This window comes from Sciurus vulgaris (genome assembly GCF_902686455.1).
Source record: "Sciurus vulgaris genome assembly, chromosome: 6".
NCBI classification, from domain to species: Eukaryota; Metazoa; Chordata; class Mammalia; order Rodentia; family Sciuridae; genus Sciurus; species Sciurus vulgaris.
The window spans coordinates 19,506,549-19,520,991 of NC_136466.1; the positions used below are offsets into that span (position 1 = coordinate 19,506,549).

At 44.2% G+C, this 14,443-nt stretch overlaps 1 protein-coding gene across 6 annotated transcripts in view; it reads left to right on the forward strand.

Moving 5' to 3' along the window:
- Positions 1-14,443, forward strand: part of ATP10B (ATPase phospholipid transporting 10B (putative)) — a 323,628-nt gene that overhangs the window by 252,437 nt on the left and 56,748 nt on the right. For 5 of the 6 annotated variants that reach the window (XM_079143825.1, XM_079143823.1, XM_079143824.1 and 2 more), the window contains 3 exons: positions 5,266-5,351; positions 9,194-9,300; positions 12,816-12,947. In XM_079143825.1, coding sequence (XP_078999951.1) covers positions 5,266-5,351; positions 9,194-9,300; positions 12,816-12,947 — 325 coding nt within the window. The remainder of the gene's footprint in view (positions 1-5,265; positions 5,352-9,193; positions 9,301-12,815; positions 12,948-14,443) is intronic. The other variant, XM_079143827.1, reaches the window with a different exon arrangement.

The following is a 14,443-nucleotide window of genomic DNA, read 5'->3' on the forward strand; positions in this document are numbered from 1 at the left end:
AAACATTCTGTGTCAGAGGAGTTTGGCTGGCTTTCCTTTCTTCAATCAACCAATTATTTCTTCAATGATATTTCTCAGTATCCATTAAGGGGTGTCATGATCTAAGATGTTCTTCCTGTCCTATAAGAATTTCACCGTAAGACCCTTTTGCTTTGTCATGTAAGGATCCTCTATGACTATATATTTTTTTTAAAAGTAGTGCTTTCAGTGTTCATTATTTAAGAAATCATAGTTTTGGAAAAGCTAGTATATATTTGGTGGCCTTTAAATATATTTGTAATTTGCTAATCTCAACAATTTCTGCTGAAATTTGAAAAGTAGCAGTACATGAATGTATGAGATGTATTTTACTTGGATAGTATTTTAGTCCATACAGGAAATTTGTGGAGAAACTAGTCTACCAATTGAAATACACTGACTTATAGAAACATCTTAGTATTTGACAGTTTAAAATGTAAGATATTACAAGTTACAAGTGAGACTGGCTGGATATTAAGAATTGTTGAGGTTCAATGAAAAAGAGATTGCTAAGATCTGTGGTGAACAGAGATGGATCCTTAAGAAGTAAACCCTTGACCTTGAAAATGGAAGTTTAAGAATAAGAGAATTCCAATAGAGAAAACTTGGGGATAAAACATTAAAAAGGCCCAGATCATCTGTTCTCTAGGCAGAGCATTAGATGCACCAAGTGAAGAACACGGCAAACTTTAGAAAGAGACAAACCTGAGTTCTTATGAGACGCTTGACCTTGGACAAGTTACTTAGTATAATCAGTGCTCAGTTTTCACTTCAATAAAATGGGGCTAATCTGTTTCAAACACTTCATAAGAGTTGGGAAATAAATAAGGGGTTGCATTTTTTTTTTTTTTTGAAATGCAGTTTTACCAAATAACACCAGAGGAAATTATTTAATATGTCCGTGGGACTGAGTAGATGCTGTAATGAATGATTAGGAGTCTTTGTTTGCAAGAAACAAAAGCAATTATGGCTAACTGAAACAAACTGGAATAATGGCCAGAAGCACACATGTGACTGATAGAATCAAAGACAGTTGAAGATCCAGTCTCAGAAACAAGGACCAGGAAATTCGAGGGAGGTAGAAGGCTATTGGGAGCAGGAATTATTTGATGGTCTCATTCTTTTTCTTTTTCTTCCTCTAATCATTACACTCAACCAAAAGTCTAACGGTGGAGAGTCTAATGGGCTGGACTTCTGCACTTCCAGTCCCCTCAAGATTATGAACCAGGGAGGGAAGTTAACTTCCCAAAAGGAAGTCAAAGTGTATTTATGCAGGAAGAGTGGAATGGGAGGGGGGTAGGCAGCAGATAATGACCCACTAAAAGCAACTTCAAAAGATCATGCATAGCTTATTATTTAACCACATTTATTGATCAACTCAATATTCATTTGTGAAAAATAGTGGAAAGCAAGCCCAAAAAGTAAAATGACCTGTTCTAGTTACCTGGATGTGTCAACCTATGGTTTCGTCTTGGCCTTCCCCAGGGGTCAGGCAGTGGCAGGCTCTTTCTGGGGCACAGGTCAGCAAGGAGCACCTCAACCCCAAGGAGTTATTGTCCCCTGGCCTTTGGCCAACTTTCCCTGGCCTTCAGAGGTCCCGCCACTGACACACCTAAGCAAGACTGGGAACTGCAGTCATTTTATGACTCCGGAATTCATTTGGCCTCTAATCTCTTCCTTCTTCCCTCATGGCTTGTATAACATGGGTATTCAGTAAACGTTTGAACTCATGAATGAATGAGTGAGATCCAGGATTTTGAAGGTGTTTATTTGTTGAACCAAATGCATAAAAGAAGTGAACTTCTCCCTGCATATCAAAGTTAAGATCATACCTGGGTCTTGACTTCATGTGTGGGTCAGTCTTTACAGTAAGGCCTGCTCTATAGCTCCCCACTCATCATCTTTCAATCTGTACATTCCTAAAATCATGCCTCCAAAACTAACTTTACTTCAGCAAATCTTCATGCTTTAACTGTTAAAATAAGGTGTCCCAGGAACCACCCCAGAGATCATCAGCAGTCTACTAGCTTAGACACACGTGTGTTAAACAGAGACACAGACATGTGGAGCAGAAGCATTCAGAAAAGAGCAATCAATTCTGATGGGGTGGGGTAAAAGGGTCTATAGGGATCAGAATGGGCTTCATAAGGGAACTGGAACAAAATATCAACCTCTTCAATAATAAAATTTAAAATAATCCTTAAGAGAATGTTTTCTAGGCAATTTAGTGCCTTAACTTCTATGCGTCCCATCGCGAGTACCCTACTTAAAAAGCAAATGTACAGCCAGGGATGGTGACACACACCTGTAATCCCAGGGCCTTGGGAGGCTGAGACAAGAGAATCACAAGTTCAAAGTCAGCCTCAGCAAAAGCAAGGTGCTAAGCAACTCAGTGAGACCCTGTCTCTAAATAAAATACAATATAGGGATGGGGATGTGGCTCAGTGGCTGAGTGCCCCTGAGTTCAATCCTGGTACCCATCCCCCACCAAAAAAAAAAAAAGCAAATGTACTTAGAAGAGGCAACATCGCACTGAGTACTACTGTGATTTTTATATCTTTTCTTTTTATTGGAGAATGAATGCATTTGTTACGTCAGGTACTTCATTCATAGGAAGTGGGAAATAAAACAAGAAATGGAAACGGGGCCAAGAGGGGAACTGAAATGCTAGTTTTCCCTTCATGCACCCAGTGACACTGTGGTTAGGAAGGAAGACATCATGGTGTCAGCAATCCTGGGTAATCTCTCTTGCTATTCTGCTGGCCAAATGACACTGGGGAAAGCAGGGTTTCTCCCTAAGCCTCAGTTTCTTTGTCTGTAAAATAGGATAATAATGGAACCTACCTGATAGAGCTAATCCTAAGAATTTAAGGAGCTAGCATATATAGAATGCTTTGTTGGTTTTTGGTACCAAGGACTCAATAAATGCTGTAGCAGTAACAGCAATAGCGGGAAGAGAAGGAAGGAGGACGGAGGTGATGGTGGTGATGAGGGTGACGATTAGCTTTGGATTTCATTGATGCGAGTTGCAATCCCAGCCTGCTACTCAGCAGCCATGAGATGATTGCTTGACTTCAGGCTCCACAGTACCTTTGTCCAACCTCTTGAGAACTTAATGACAGGTGTCTGGGACAAAGTGCTCACGATCGGTAAGTCTGCCCTAAAGAAGCAAAGACATTCACTCTCCTCTGGAAGAATGCCTTTCCCTGGGTCTTCCTGGCAGTCAGTGACACTCACCAAAGGGCAGTGAATGGCAGATCACGTGTGGCTGTTCCTCCCATCCCTGGGCTGTGTCCCAGCAACTTCCCTGGAGGGACCTACAGCAAATCCTCAAAGGCAAGAGGGCGTGAGTACCCTTGTGCCCTTCTCTACTGTCTGTTGGAGAGGGAAGGAAGGAGCCCAGGGGCAGGTAGCTAGAGAGAACTAAGTCACCTTGATATGGAAAAAGAAAGGAGAGCAGGGAACCAGGGAAGGATGCCTCTGGAGGAAGGTGCAGAGGGTCAACTTCACCTTGGCTGGGGACCCAGAGTGAGATGAAACAGAAGGTGTGGACTCGGTCACCGCAGAAGGCTTCCCACTGCCACTCATCTGAGAAATGGGTTTGGATGTTGAAACCCAGCAAGGAGCTGAGTGGTTTGGGCCAGAAGAGAGCACATGACTTAATCAGGGATCTGAAAGCAGCTGACAAATTACAGCATGATCTGTCTCAGAACTCGGCAAGTGTTTGTCCCTGAAAAAATCGATACCTGGCGGGAAAGGGGCTGTATTTTTAGAAACTCCTGGATGGGTAATTTATTTCAAGTGAGTAGAGAGCTTATTTGTATTGGCACCCTCACAGATGCAATGGACAGTATATTTACACAAAGGCAGAAAACGCTATCATTTCTTCAAATCAATCTGCCCTTTTGAACAGCTCTACCTTGAAGCTCTAGGGATAAACTCATTCCTAGTGCTATAAGCTCTGCCTAGGAAAGCATTTCCACTCTGACAGCCCTACTGCCTTCTATATGTCCCACGTTTCCAAACTTTTCCATGTAGATTCTATCTTCTGGGGCATGAGTCAGGCAAGGCAGGTGGTGGTAGCCAAAGAGGAAACTGAGGCTAAACGGTTGACCACAGAACGTGTCAACCAGGAGCAGAGTTGGAAACAGGGCTCTTCAGTCCTAGCTGTGTCTTGCCCATTATATTATAAAAGCTTCTACAACTGAAATGCCTTTCACAAGCAGAGTTAAGACTACATTTAAATACTTAGCTACAGGTTTATTTCCCAAGAAGCACGGTGCATGAAGAACAGAGGTTCTACAGTTGGACTTAAGATTCAAATCCCATTCATGGTATGACCTTAGGCAACCTTCCTTAACTTTCCGAGTCATGCATTTCCAAACTCCAAAGGGGGGGATGATGGAAGTTCTGGTTTCACAGGATAATTATAAGCTTGAAAATAAATAAAATTCATAAAGCTCTCATCACAGTTTCTGGTAGAAATAAGAGTCTGGTAAATGCTATCTATTTTGCTTTATTAGCTACTATTTTCACAACATCTTTAAAATAGCAAATGAGTTGAAACAATGTTAACTATTCACTAGTGAAATGCTTAGAGATAATGGGGCTCAGTCACACCACAGGTTTCTGTTCTGGTCTTAATAGACAAAATTTTAGCATGTAGAAATGTGCAAGATACAGGAGCACTAATTTTTGAAATGTATAAATGTATATATATATGTGTGTATGAGTATGTGTGAATATATCTTTGAACACCCTAGAAGGATTTTGGTCATCTATTTTTGTGCTGCCTAATATATTCGCCACTGGCCACATGTAGCTATTTGACTTGAATTAAAATTAAATTAAATTTGAAAATCCCTGAGTCAAACTGCCAAGCTTTAAGTGCTCGATAGCCACAGGTGCCTGGTGGCTCCGCGTTGGACGGCACAGCCTTAGAACATGTCCATGATGGGAGTAGGTTCTATTGGACAGCACCAGGCTGGGGACTGGAACCCAAGCCTGCCTGAGAAACGTGGGCAGCACAGCAGACTTCCTTTGCCCTGTACCTATCTTTCCATTCCCATCTACTTTCTCCTCCTTAATGAGCATTTAACTCTGCTTCCTACACGTCGCAATTGTCACTGTGTGACAAAGCAGGAATCACCTTATTCTCGATGGTTCTAGCAGTGATTAGCTCTCTGGATGATCCTATTAAGATGAAATCACTCAGACTTAATAACCTCACGATCCTGTCTCTCTCAGGAGCTGCGGTTTCAACCAGAGCACTTCTGCAATACCATCGTGTGTGAGAAACCCAACAACCACCTCAACAAGTTTAAGGGTTATCTGTAAGTATCTAATGCCTCTGCTCTGCTAGCAAACGTCTCCTCTGCAGCTAGAAGTGTTCTCTTGCAGTGATCAAACAGATAAGCATCTGGATCCTGGGGAAGTTTATTTTTTTATCATAAAGGAGGACAAGAGAGATGTAAGTTGGATTTTGTTTCTCTTGAGTGACATTCATTAAATGTCAAGGTGAAATTCACTAGAAGTTTGTTTAGAACCTTAAAAAAATTGCATCACAATGAAGATCATGCTTTGATTTGGGGGAGGAAAGGATGATTTAATTAAGATGGATTATAAGTAAGAATTGAGACTTTGGAGTTTGACAGACCTGGGCTTGATTTGGAGTTCTCCCATTATAAGCTGTGTGAGCTTGGGCAAATGAATTAACCTCCCTGAATCCTGGTTGACACATCTGTAAAATTAATATATATGCCAAAGGACTTTTCTTTTCCAAGAATTAAGCTATCATTTGCAAGGCCCCTCAGCATACCAACTAGTGAAGAGTAAATGCTCATTTAATTATATGCTGCAATTGCAATTATTGTTACTCCTCAACTTGGGTTTAGCCTAAGAATTTTACTATAATTCTGCTCCCACATCAGACTACTGTTCTTTCTGCAAAATGAGATCAGTGGTAACAAATGTGGTACTCACCCTTCTACACTGCTCTGACTATTCTTAGAGAGCCTCACGACACCTAATCTTCCCAGCAAACCAAGGAAGCCAGTGTCATGATCCCCATTTTTCAGACAGGAAATCTGATAAACCAAGACTTCCAGATGCACCCAAGATTCAAGCAGGTCCAAGACAAAGCCAGGACTTTAATGTGGGTCTTCTGGCTCCAACCCTGACGGGCACTGCCCTGGCATGCCAACCTCTTACCGCGAGCCTGGAACGAGGCTTGAGAAGTCTTCTTGCAATGCAGGGTCTATGCTTGCCTCCATCTGTCTCTCCTGATGCTGTCTGGGATGTCAAGAGGAGGAATATGAGAAGTGAAATATTAACAGTACAGGGGAAACAGCAGCTTTTAAGGCAAATTGCTTTCTAATTACACAGGAAGGGCTGGTGGGGACAGCAGGGAAAGGCATGAGCTTGGAACCAGGAGGACTTCAGTGCAGGCATCTGGCAGGGTAGAGCTTGTCACCTGCCCTGGCAAGGAATGTGCCAGAGATTTGTGGATTTGATTCATCCCAAGTCACCTGCACCCTGAGTTATTTTCATTCCCATGGAGAACAGCCTCATGGAAGGGCTTCTATCTCCTTCAAATCCTTCTGTCCAGCTGGTCTTCTCAGCTTTCAACCTAGGCTCTGGCCCATCTTATTCAGAGAGATCTCAGGACAGAGTTGCCCCAGCTCCACTCAACCCCCAGAACCTCCTCTCCCTGGTTGCTGCTCCCAAAGAGCTGTCACCCCTCCACCTGCTTGGGTTTCACGAATGAGCCTGGAAACCCAACATGTCAGTCCCATAGCCAACCCATGGGCAATGGAGGACCCTGGATGTGGGTCCATCCTGGCCAGGCTAGGCAAGGAGAGTGCCCTCAGGCCTGGCACCCACAGATGGTTTGCACCTTCTTCCTGAGCAAACACACTGGTCTGAGGCCTCTGGGTTTCCCCAGAAGCTTCTGTGGGTCTTCTTCTGTGTTCCCTGTGACTGCACAGGTCAGCTAGAAAATGAACAACTTTGATTGGTCTAGAAGATGATGAGGAGCATCGAATTTGAAAATGCAATTTTTAAACAAAAGAATCAGAGCAGTGGTTCTCAATCGGGGGCAGTTTCCCTCTCCCCCAGCCAGGGGACACTCGGCAAGATCTGGAGACATTTTTAGTTGTCACAACTGGGGAGATGTGTCGCTGGCATCTCATGAGTTGGGGTCAGGGACGCTGCCCAACATCTAAAGTTCACAAGACAGTTCCCACCACAATGAACCACTCCGCTCAAAATGTTAATGGTGCCAGTATTGAGATATGCTTCTGAGTCCTTTAAATAGGGGGTCCTTGCAAACAAAGAGCAGTCAATAAAGCCGCAATCATGAGCTAGCTAATCCTTTCCTACTGTCCTCTGAAATAAAGAACATTATTACTAGAAGTGGAAGCTTCTATGTGATGATATTTCCTCAGAGCATCATAAAAATGTTCTTTAAACCACAAGTTACTGACACACACATTTAAGATCCATTAGCCCAAGATTCAAGTCACAACCAGTCTCTTCCTTGATAACAGAGAAGGAGCAATGGAGGATCCTGAAAGTCATTCTCAGACACCCTTTGTGATTTTTTTAGCATATTCATCAAAATCTATACTTTTTCCAACCAGATTTGTAATTGCTTTATTTTTAAAATTTATTTGAAAAGGAAAATGTATATGATTAGACCTTTGGAAAACCAATATCACTTGCTATGCCTAGAAGGCCATAGTAAAAATGCATATGGTAACATCAAAAACATTATTGTGATAGTGAAAGACTATTGGCCATGAGCCTTCTCTGTGTTTAAAAAAAAATAGGATGGACAAGTGGTAGACCAGGGTTAATACTACAACATGAAATGAGGACATCCTCCTTGGCAGATTCACAGAATTCAAAGTAGAAACAATGTCCTGATTCAGCATCAGATAAGGGGGAGGCACTTTGAGAACCCCAGAGTAGTGAAAATCACACTAGGATTGGTGTCTCAGCCTGCATTCCCAAATCTTCAGATGTTCTCATGCACTAGGTGTGTGGCCTTGGAGAAACTCTCAGCCTGTCTGAGCTTCAGTTTTTTCATGAGCAAAAATAATTACCCCGTGAGCTTTCCAGAGCTATAAAGAGTCAAATAAAATCATGTAAGTGAAAGTAGGTTATAAATACAGTGAGGAGTTTTTAGCATTAAAAGGCAAGTCGGACAGCAATTGAGTACTTAGGGGCCAGACCTCCTGAGTGTGGATCCCTCTCTGTCACTTACTAGCTCCACAAACTTGCCTCAGTTTTCCTGTCTATGAAATGGGTATGATAATATGCCCTCGCCTGTTATGAGGCTTAGTTAACACACAGAAAAGACTCATAAGCAGACGTAGGAAAATGAAATAATGAAGAACTATAAGGAGAGACAGCATTAAGAATTTGAACTATTATTTTTCCCTGCTCCTCAATGTTTCTGGAGCATTATATTCAAAGTTGGTGAAAATCTCCAAGGAAAGGAATTGTGCTAGACTAAGGGCCAGAACCCAAGAAATAGTGTCATCAGTCCAACTCAGGAGTTTCTAGTGTGAGTTGGAAAATGCAATGCTCCCTTAGGCTGCAGAAGGAAGAGATTTTATCCTCACTAAGAAGCTGCCCGCCGTGAATTGGGCAAACAGAGATTATCCACTGCCTGTCAGTTCTGCTTATTTTATGGGAGACTGAGTGAGGGAAGGATAAGCTGGGAGAGCGGCCAAAGGCTGCTCAGAATAAGAGGAGGCCGTGGTTGCTCTTCCTTTCCTGACCTGACCACCTTCATGTCTCCCAGTAAAAGTGGGACCTACTTCGTGTCGATGATGCACCTGGACGTCCAGCTTGGCAGTTCTGGTCCCCGGCAGCAGCAAGCCCAAGCGTGTGAACGCTGCGTAAGGGGCACCACAGCAGGCCTCGTGGGGGAGCGGAGGAGGGTTTCCTCAGCGTGGACAACTCCATTCTGATGGTCCAGCCCCACCCAGGCCCAGGACAATGCTGGGTGCACTTGAACCCACAGGAGATTGGATCCCAGTTACTACCATGCTCTGAAAATGAGGGAGGAGAAGGGTTACATTTACTCACCGGTTTTCTTCTGCAATGCTAACCAGTGACCATGTGGAGAGGCCACCAAACCACCCCTGTCTCTCCTTCATCACCCCAGGGAGCATCCTGACCAGACCAGGACTGGTTTTGGCAGTGAGAGTCTTCTGCTTCGAGGCTGCACCATCAGAAACACGGAGGTGGCTGTTGGCATTGTCATCTATGCAGGTCATTGTCCTTGGGTCTTTCTCTTGTACAACATTTTCTTTATTCTCCCTCCTCCATCCTTTCCCTCCAAATCCATGTTCACTCAGTAAGAATTCACAGCAGTTCAAAGAGCAGAGTCACATAATTTCCCAGCTCTCGAGGAAGCAGACTGGGATCACACCAGCTCACTCAGTCTGCAGGAGACATAATGAGATTCCAAACTGCTATCACTCATCTGAAGCAGACAGAGAGCGTCACCCACCCAGTGGATTGGTGACCCTAACTGAAGGGAGGGTGGAGAGTAGCTGTCTTCTCGGGCCTGTAGAACAACTTCAACTTTTATGCCCAAATTTCCTCATTTGTACAGTGCGAAGAATACTTGTATCTGCTCTGGAGAATTTATGAGGATCAGATAATGCAACACGTGAAAGGCACCTGGCAGTCTCTCTAGTACAGTGTGGGCTTTAATTATGAGTTTTGTAGTTATGTTTTTACTGTTATCTTTATTCATTTTATGGCTTCAGATATAAGAACCTATTGTTCGTTTTCACTACTATAATGAAATACCTGATGCATGCTAACTTTATAATGAAAAGAGGTTTAATTTAGTTCACAGTTTGGGAGGTTCAAAGGCATGGCTCTGGCACTGACTCAGCTCTAGTGATGACTCTAACATTTTGGAGAATAAGTGACATCCAAACTATAGCAGGGAATTCTTTCCTTCCCACTTTGATTCTGCTTCCCAATGACAAAAGGGTAACAGCAGCACTTTTCCCAAAGTAATTGAAAGTTCCAAAGGGTAGTCTTGTGAGTCCCCATTGCCTAACAGCTGGTGCATGATAGGTGCTCAGTAAATTTCTATCGTTACATGAACAACTAAAGACATCTCCCTCTGTAGAGGAAAGAGTCAGGAGAGTCTGTAATTCACAGAAAGTGTCCTCCACTCCCTGGGATACCTTGGAGTGTTTTGCTTTTTGCTTTGGTTCATTTTGGTCTGAGTAGAATTCCACGTTGATAGAGGTGAAAGCTAGACATAAATATCCCTCTACTCTAAGATTCACTTCTTAGGATTGTCAAAGAAAAACAGGTCGTTTTAAAAATAACGTCACTAGTTAGCTTTTCCTAATTTAGGGAAGAGGAGTGTATTTTGCAGTTCAGGTGCCTTCTTTTAAGCTCTTTAGCAATGAAGTTCAGCATCATCTGGTAGACCTCCTACTCCCAAACTCTCCAGCAATCTCTGCCCGAGAAAACAGAAAGACAAAGACCACACAGGTTTAGAGCGGTGGTTCTCCACCTGAGTATAAAAAAGAACACCTTAATGTGTGATAGGAGTGATATGGAACCTTTGAAGGGAATTAAACTAGATAGCCAGGCAGCCTAGAGATAAAATTCACTGTGTTCGGCATGTTCCTGTGAGAGCTGGTTAAATTTTCTATTAAATAGGAACTAATAGTTCCTACCTTGGAGGGGTATAAGGATCAAAGGAAGTTATCTGTGAAAAGACCCAAACAGTACCTAGAATGAATTAGACCAAAAAAAAAAAAAAGTGAGCAAAAATATCACTCATTGTTTTGAATATCATTATCTAGAGCAGGGGCTGTCAACCTGGGTGCAACTGACGTTTAATCCGTTGTCACCAGTTTTTGCAGTGAGGGGCTCTCTTGTAAAGTGCTGAGCGACATCCCTAATCTCCACCCAGGACAGTCATTAGACCCACCCCAGTCCCAAGTCAAAAATTTCTCATACATTGCCAAAGGTCTCCTGGGGAATAAAGTCAACACTGATTGAAAATAACTGGTCCAGAGTTATCTTCTCTCTCGGGAAATTGTCAACAGATACACAGGAGGTCATCAGAGTCAAAAACTCAGGCTAAGTTGAGCTTTCCAGAAGGAAAAGACCCAATATGGAGGAGCGTGCTCATCACTGCAGACGTGGTTTAACCCACAGTAGTGGGCTAGGAACGAGTTTAGGTACTCTATCTGTGTTCATTCATTCCCCCACCACAAATGCACATGATCGTTACCTCCTATTTCACCAATAAGGAATTGAGGAACAAATGAATTCATTGGCCTGAAGTCACATGTCTTCTGAGATTAACTCCCTGTAACCCAAGGTCAAATATCTGCAGAGCTGAGCTCTGACTCTAGAGCCCTGATCTCAATACCACATTGCCTCCCTTGTACCCAATTCTAGCCAAAACAACAGAGGGGTCTCAGCAGAAAAGGAGCAGGTGGGCAGAGGATGGTCCTGGGACCCCCTGCATGTGTTGAGCCTGAGGCAGGTGAAGGTGGACCCCCAGCTGGCCAGTGCTCATCATCTGCCAGAATCCTCCCAAGTATAGCCTCTTGAATCTAATTTAATAAACCTGGAGTTTGTTCACTCCTACTTTTCTGTTGCCACTTCAAATCCACAAGGCAACCAGCTAAACAGCATTGAAGTCATTTGCTTCTGGAACTGATGTTTTTGTTTTCTTTAATTTTTCACAGAAAATACGTGCCTGCCATTTTTAAATTTTACCACTGAGGAGTGCAGCTTGGCAACTAAAATTCAGCCACCCCAGAGGAAAGGCTCTGTCCCAGACAGTGCCTTGGGTTAACTCCTAGCTCTGTGCTGCTTGATCTTAGGCATCAAGGTTGATGGTAGGAGATACAGACTGGAACTCAGAATCATGGTGAATTTGATGTCAATTTGTTCTCTTTGGGCAGGTCCATTCCACTCTCTAGTTGTCAGTTTGCTCATTTGGAAAAGGGAATAACTGGAAGATATGGAGAGTCTTCAAATTTTGTCATCCTTTGTTTGAATAAAATTTTATGCAGATTTCCAAGATAGGTGAGGCCACTCGGGGTCAGTGCTGGGGTGATGGCCTTTGGACTCTGCTCCTCTCATACAGGAAACACCAACACTTTAAGCACAACCAAAAAGGGAAATACAGGAATTACTGGCCCCAAGGACTGTCCTACCACCGGGTCTTTGCACAGCACAGAGTCTCACAGCCTAGAACATTTTTTCCTTTCTCCCTTAAATATCGCCTCTTTGGAGAAGCTTTCGCTGAGCATGCTGTCTAATGGCATTCCTTATCTGCCTCAGCCCTTTGCTTACTGTTTTTATATATTTTGTGGTACTAGTTAATAACTGGGATCTCTTATTCGTGTCCTTGTCTAGCTTCAGCAGAATGTGAACACTCCAGTCTTACCATAAGGGCCGGAACACTGCCTCTGGGCAGCCCTTCCTAAAGACAGCCTACTTGAATCTGCCAGAAACTTACAAGTCTCTGGCAACTACAAAATAAGGGGTCCACAGAGAGCTGAGCATGGCAGCTCTGTCAGGGCCCAACACAGTGCCTGACAGGTAGGGGATACCTGCCGGCACATTTGTGAGTCCCCTGTCCCCATCCTCAGCGACCTCCCGGAGGCAGGACAGCCTCCGCCAGCAAACAAAACCTTTCATCCCAAGCTCTTAGGAGGAGAGCCAGGTGCATAATCCAGGGCAGAGGCAGCCAGGGGCCAAGGGACTGATTTTCACATTCTCTCTCAAAGGCCACGACACGAAAGCCATGCTGAACAACAGCGGCCCCCGGTACAAGCGCAGCAAGATTGAGCGGCGCATGAACACGGACATCTTCTTCTGCATCGGGCTCCTCTTCCTCATGTGTCTCATTGGAGCCGTAGGTAAGGAATGTCCTGGGGGGAAAAAACACAGTCTTCTGTTTCTATGAGCAAGTTGCTTCTGTTCTCTGAGCCTCCGGTTCCTCATCTATAACATAGGGCTAAGAAAAAATACCACCTATGCTGTCTACTTGAATGGGATGCCAAAGAAATGAAAATGAATGCAAAAGTCTCCTGAAAATAATAGGTGCTCATAAATATTGGGGATATCCTGTGTCATGTCTTAGTTCATGAAATATTTATGGAACCTGGGCACTCTCTGGACATGAGAGGCTCACCAGCTGCTCCAGACGCAGGACCGGGCCTCCCAGGCTGGCATCCAGCAGGAAGCATCACTGGTCCAACCTGGCCCACGCGGGGAGGGCAGCACACAGGCACCGCCTTCCTTTCCTATGGCTGCTGTGAAAAATCAGCAGACCAGATGCATCAGGACAGCACAAACCTGTTCTACCGTTCCGGAGGTTGGAAGTCCAGAATCAGTTTTGCTGGGTCAGGATCAGCAGGTCTGGTTCCTTCTAGAGGCTGAGGGAAGAATTCATTCCTTGTTTCTTTCCGCTTCTTGTGGCTGCCTGTGTTCCTTGGTTGATGGCCATTTCCTCCATCTTCAAAGTCCATCTATCTAATCTCTTCAGTCCCCCTCCATCAGTAGCAGTATCTCCCTCCTTTGTAAGGACACTTGTAATTACATCCCTGAACCCACCTGGATGACCTAGCATATTCTCTCAAATCCCATGACTTAAACCACATCCGCAAAGTTTTTCCATATAAGACAGTGTATTCACAGGGCCAGGGACCAGGCTGTATAATATGGAGGGAGGGGGGCACTACTCAGCCTACTGCAGGTGGGACGGGAACACTAATGGGAGTTGCCTCACCTGAAGAGGCAGCTGCCTGAGTCGATTCCCAAATGCAGTAGGCACTCACTGGAGGATGGCAGAGGCAGGTTCAGGGGTAGGGTGGCGTGGTCCGTCTCTGGAAGGAGTGGGGGCTACCCTAGCTTCATGGAGAGCACCAGTGAAGCACAAGGAGGAATGAGAATCACTGTGGGCAGGAAAGCAGCTGGCTCTTTGGTGTGGTAAGAGCAAGGCCAAGACGAAGACTGAATCTGAACCACAGAATGGCCAAGTTCAGGATGTAGAGATGGGAGTGACCTGGGGTCATTTAAGTGAATCCTTAGTAAAGCTTTTACCCCTTCTCCCCTGTGCTTAAATCTATTAATGATACGTGGGGCACTAAAGGAGACCCCAAAAAAACCAGGGATGATCATGATCCTGAGGAAGAACTTGAGGGCTGAGTGGAGACCCCACTGCTGACCCCCTGCCCCAATGAAAGCAGTGGTGTTTGCTCTCTCTTGCCTTAGAAATTGTAACCATTGACGTCGTTAAACATTTTGTGTCTGAAAGGTGAAGAACTTCCCTGCGTTCAGATCTGCTGAGTCACCTCAGTGAGACAAGAGGGTTTCGTCTTGAGGGTGGCCTGGAGTTTTCTGTAAATTTACT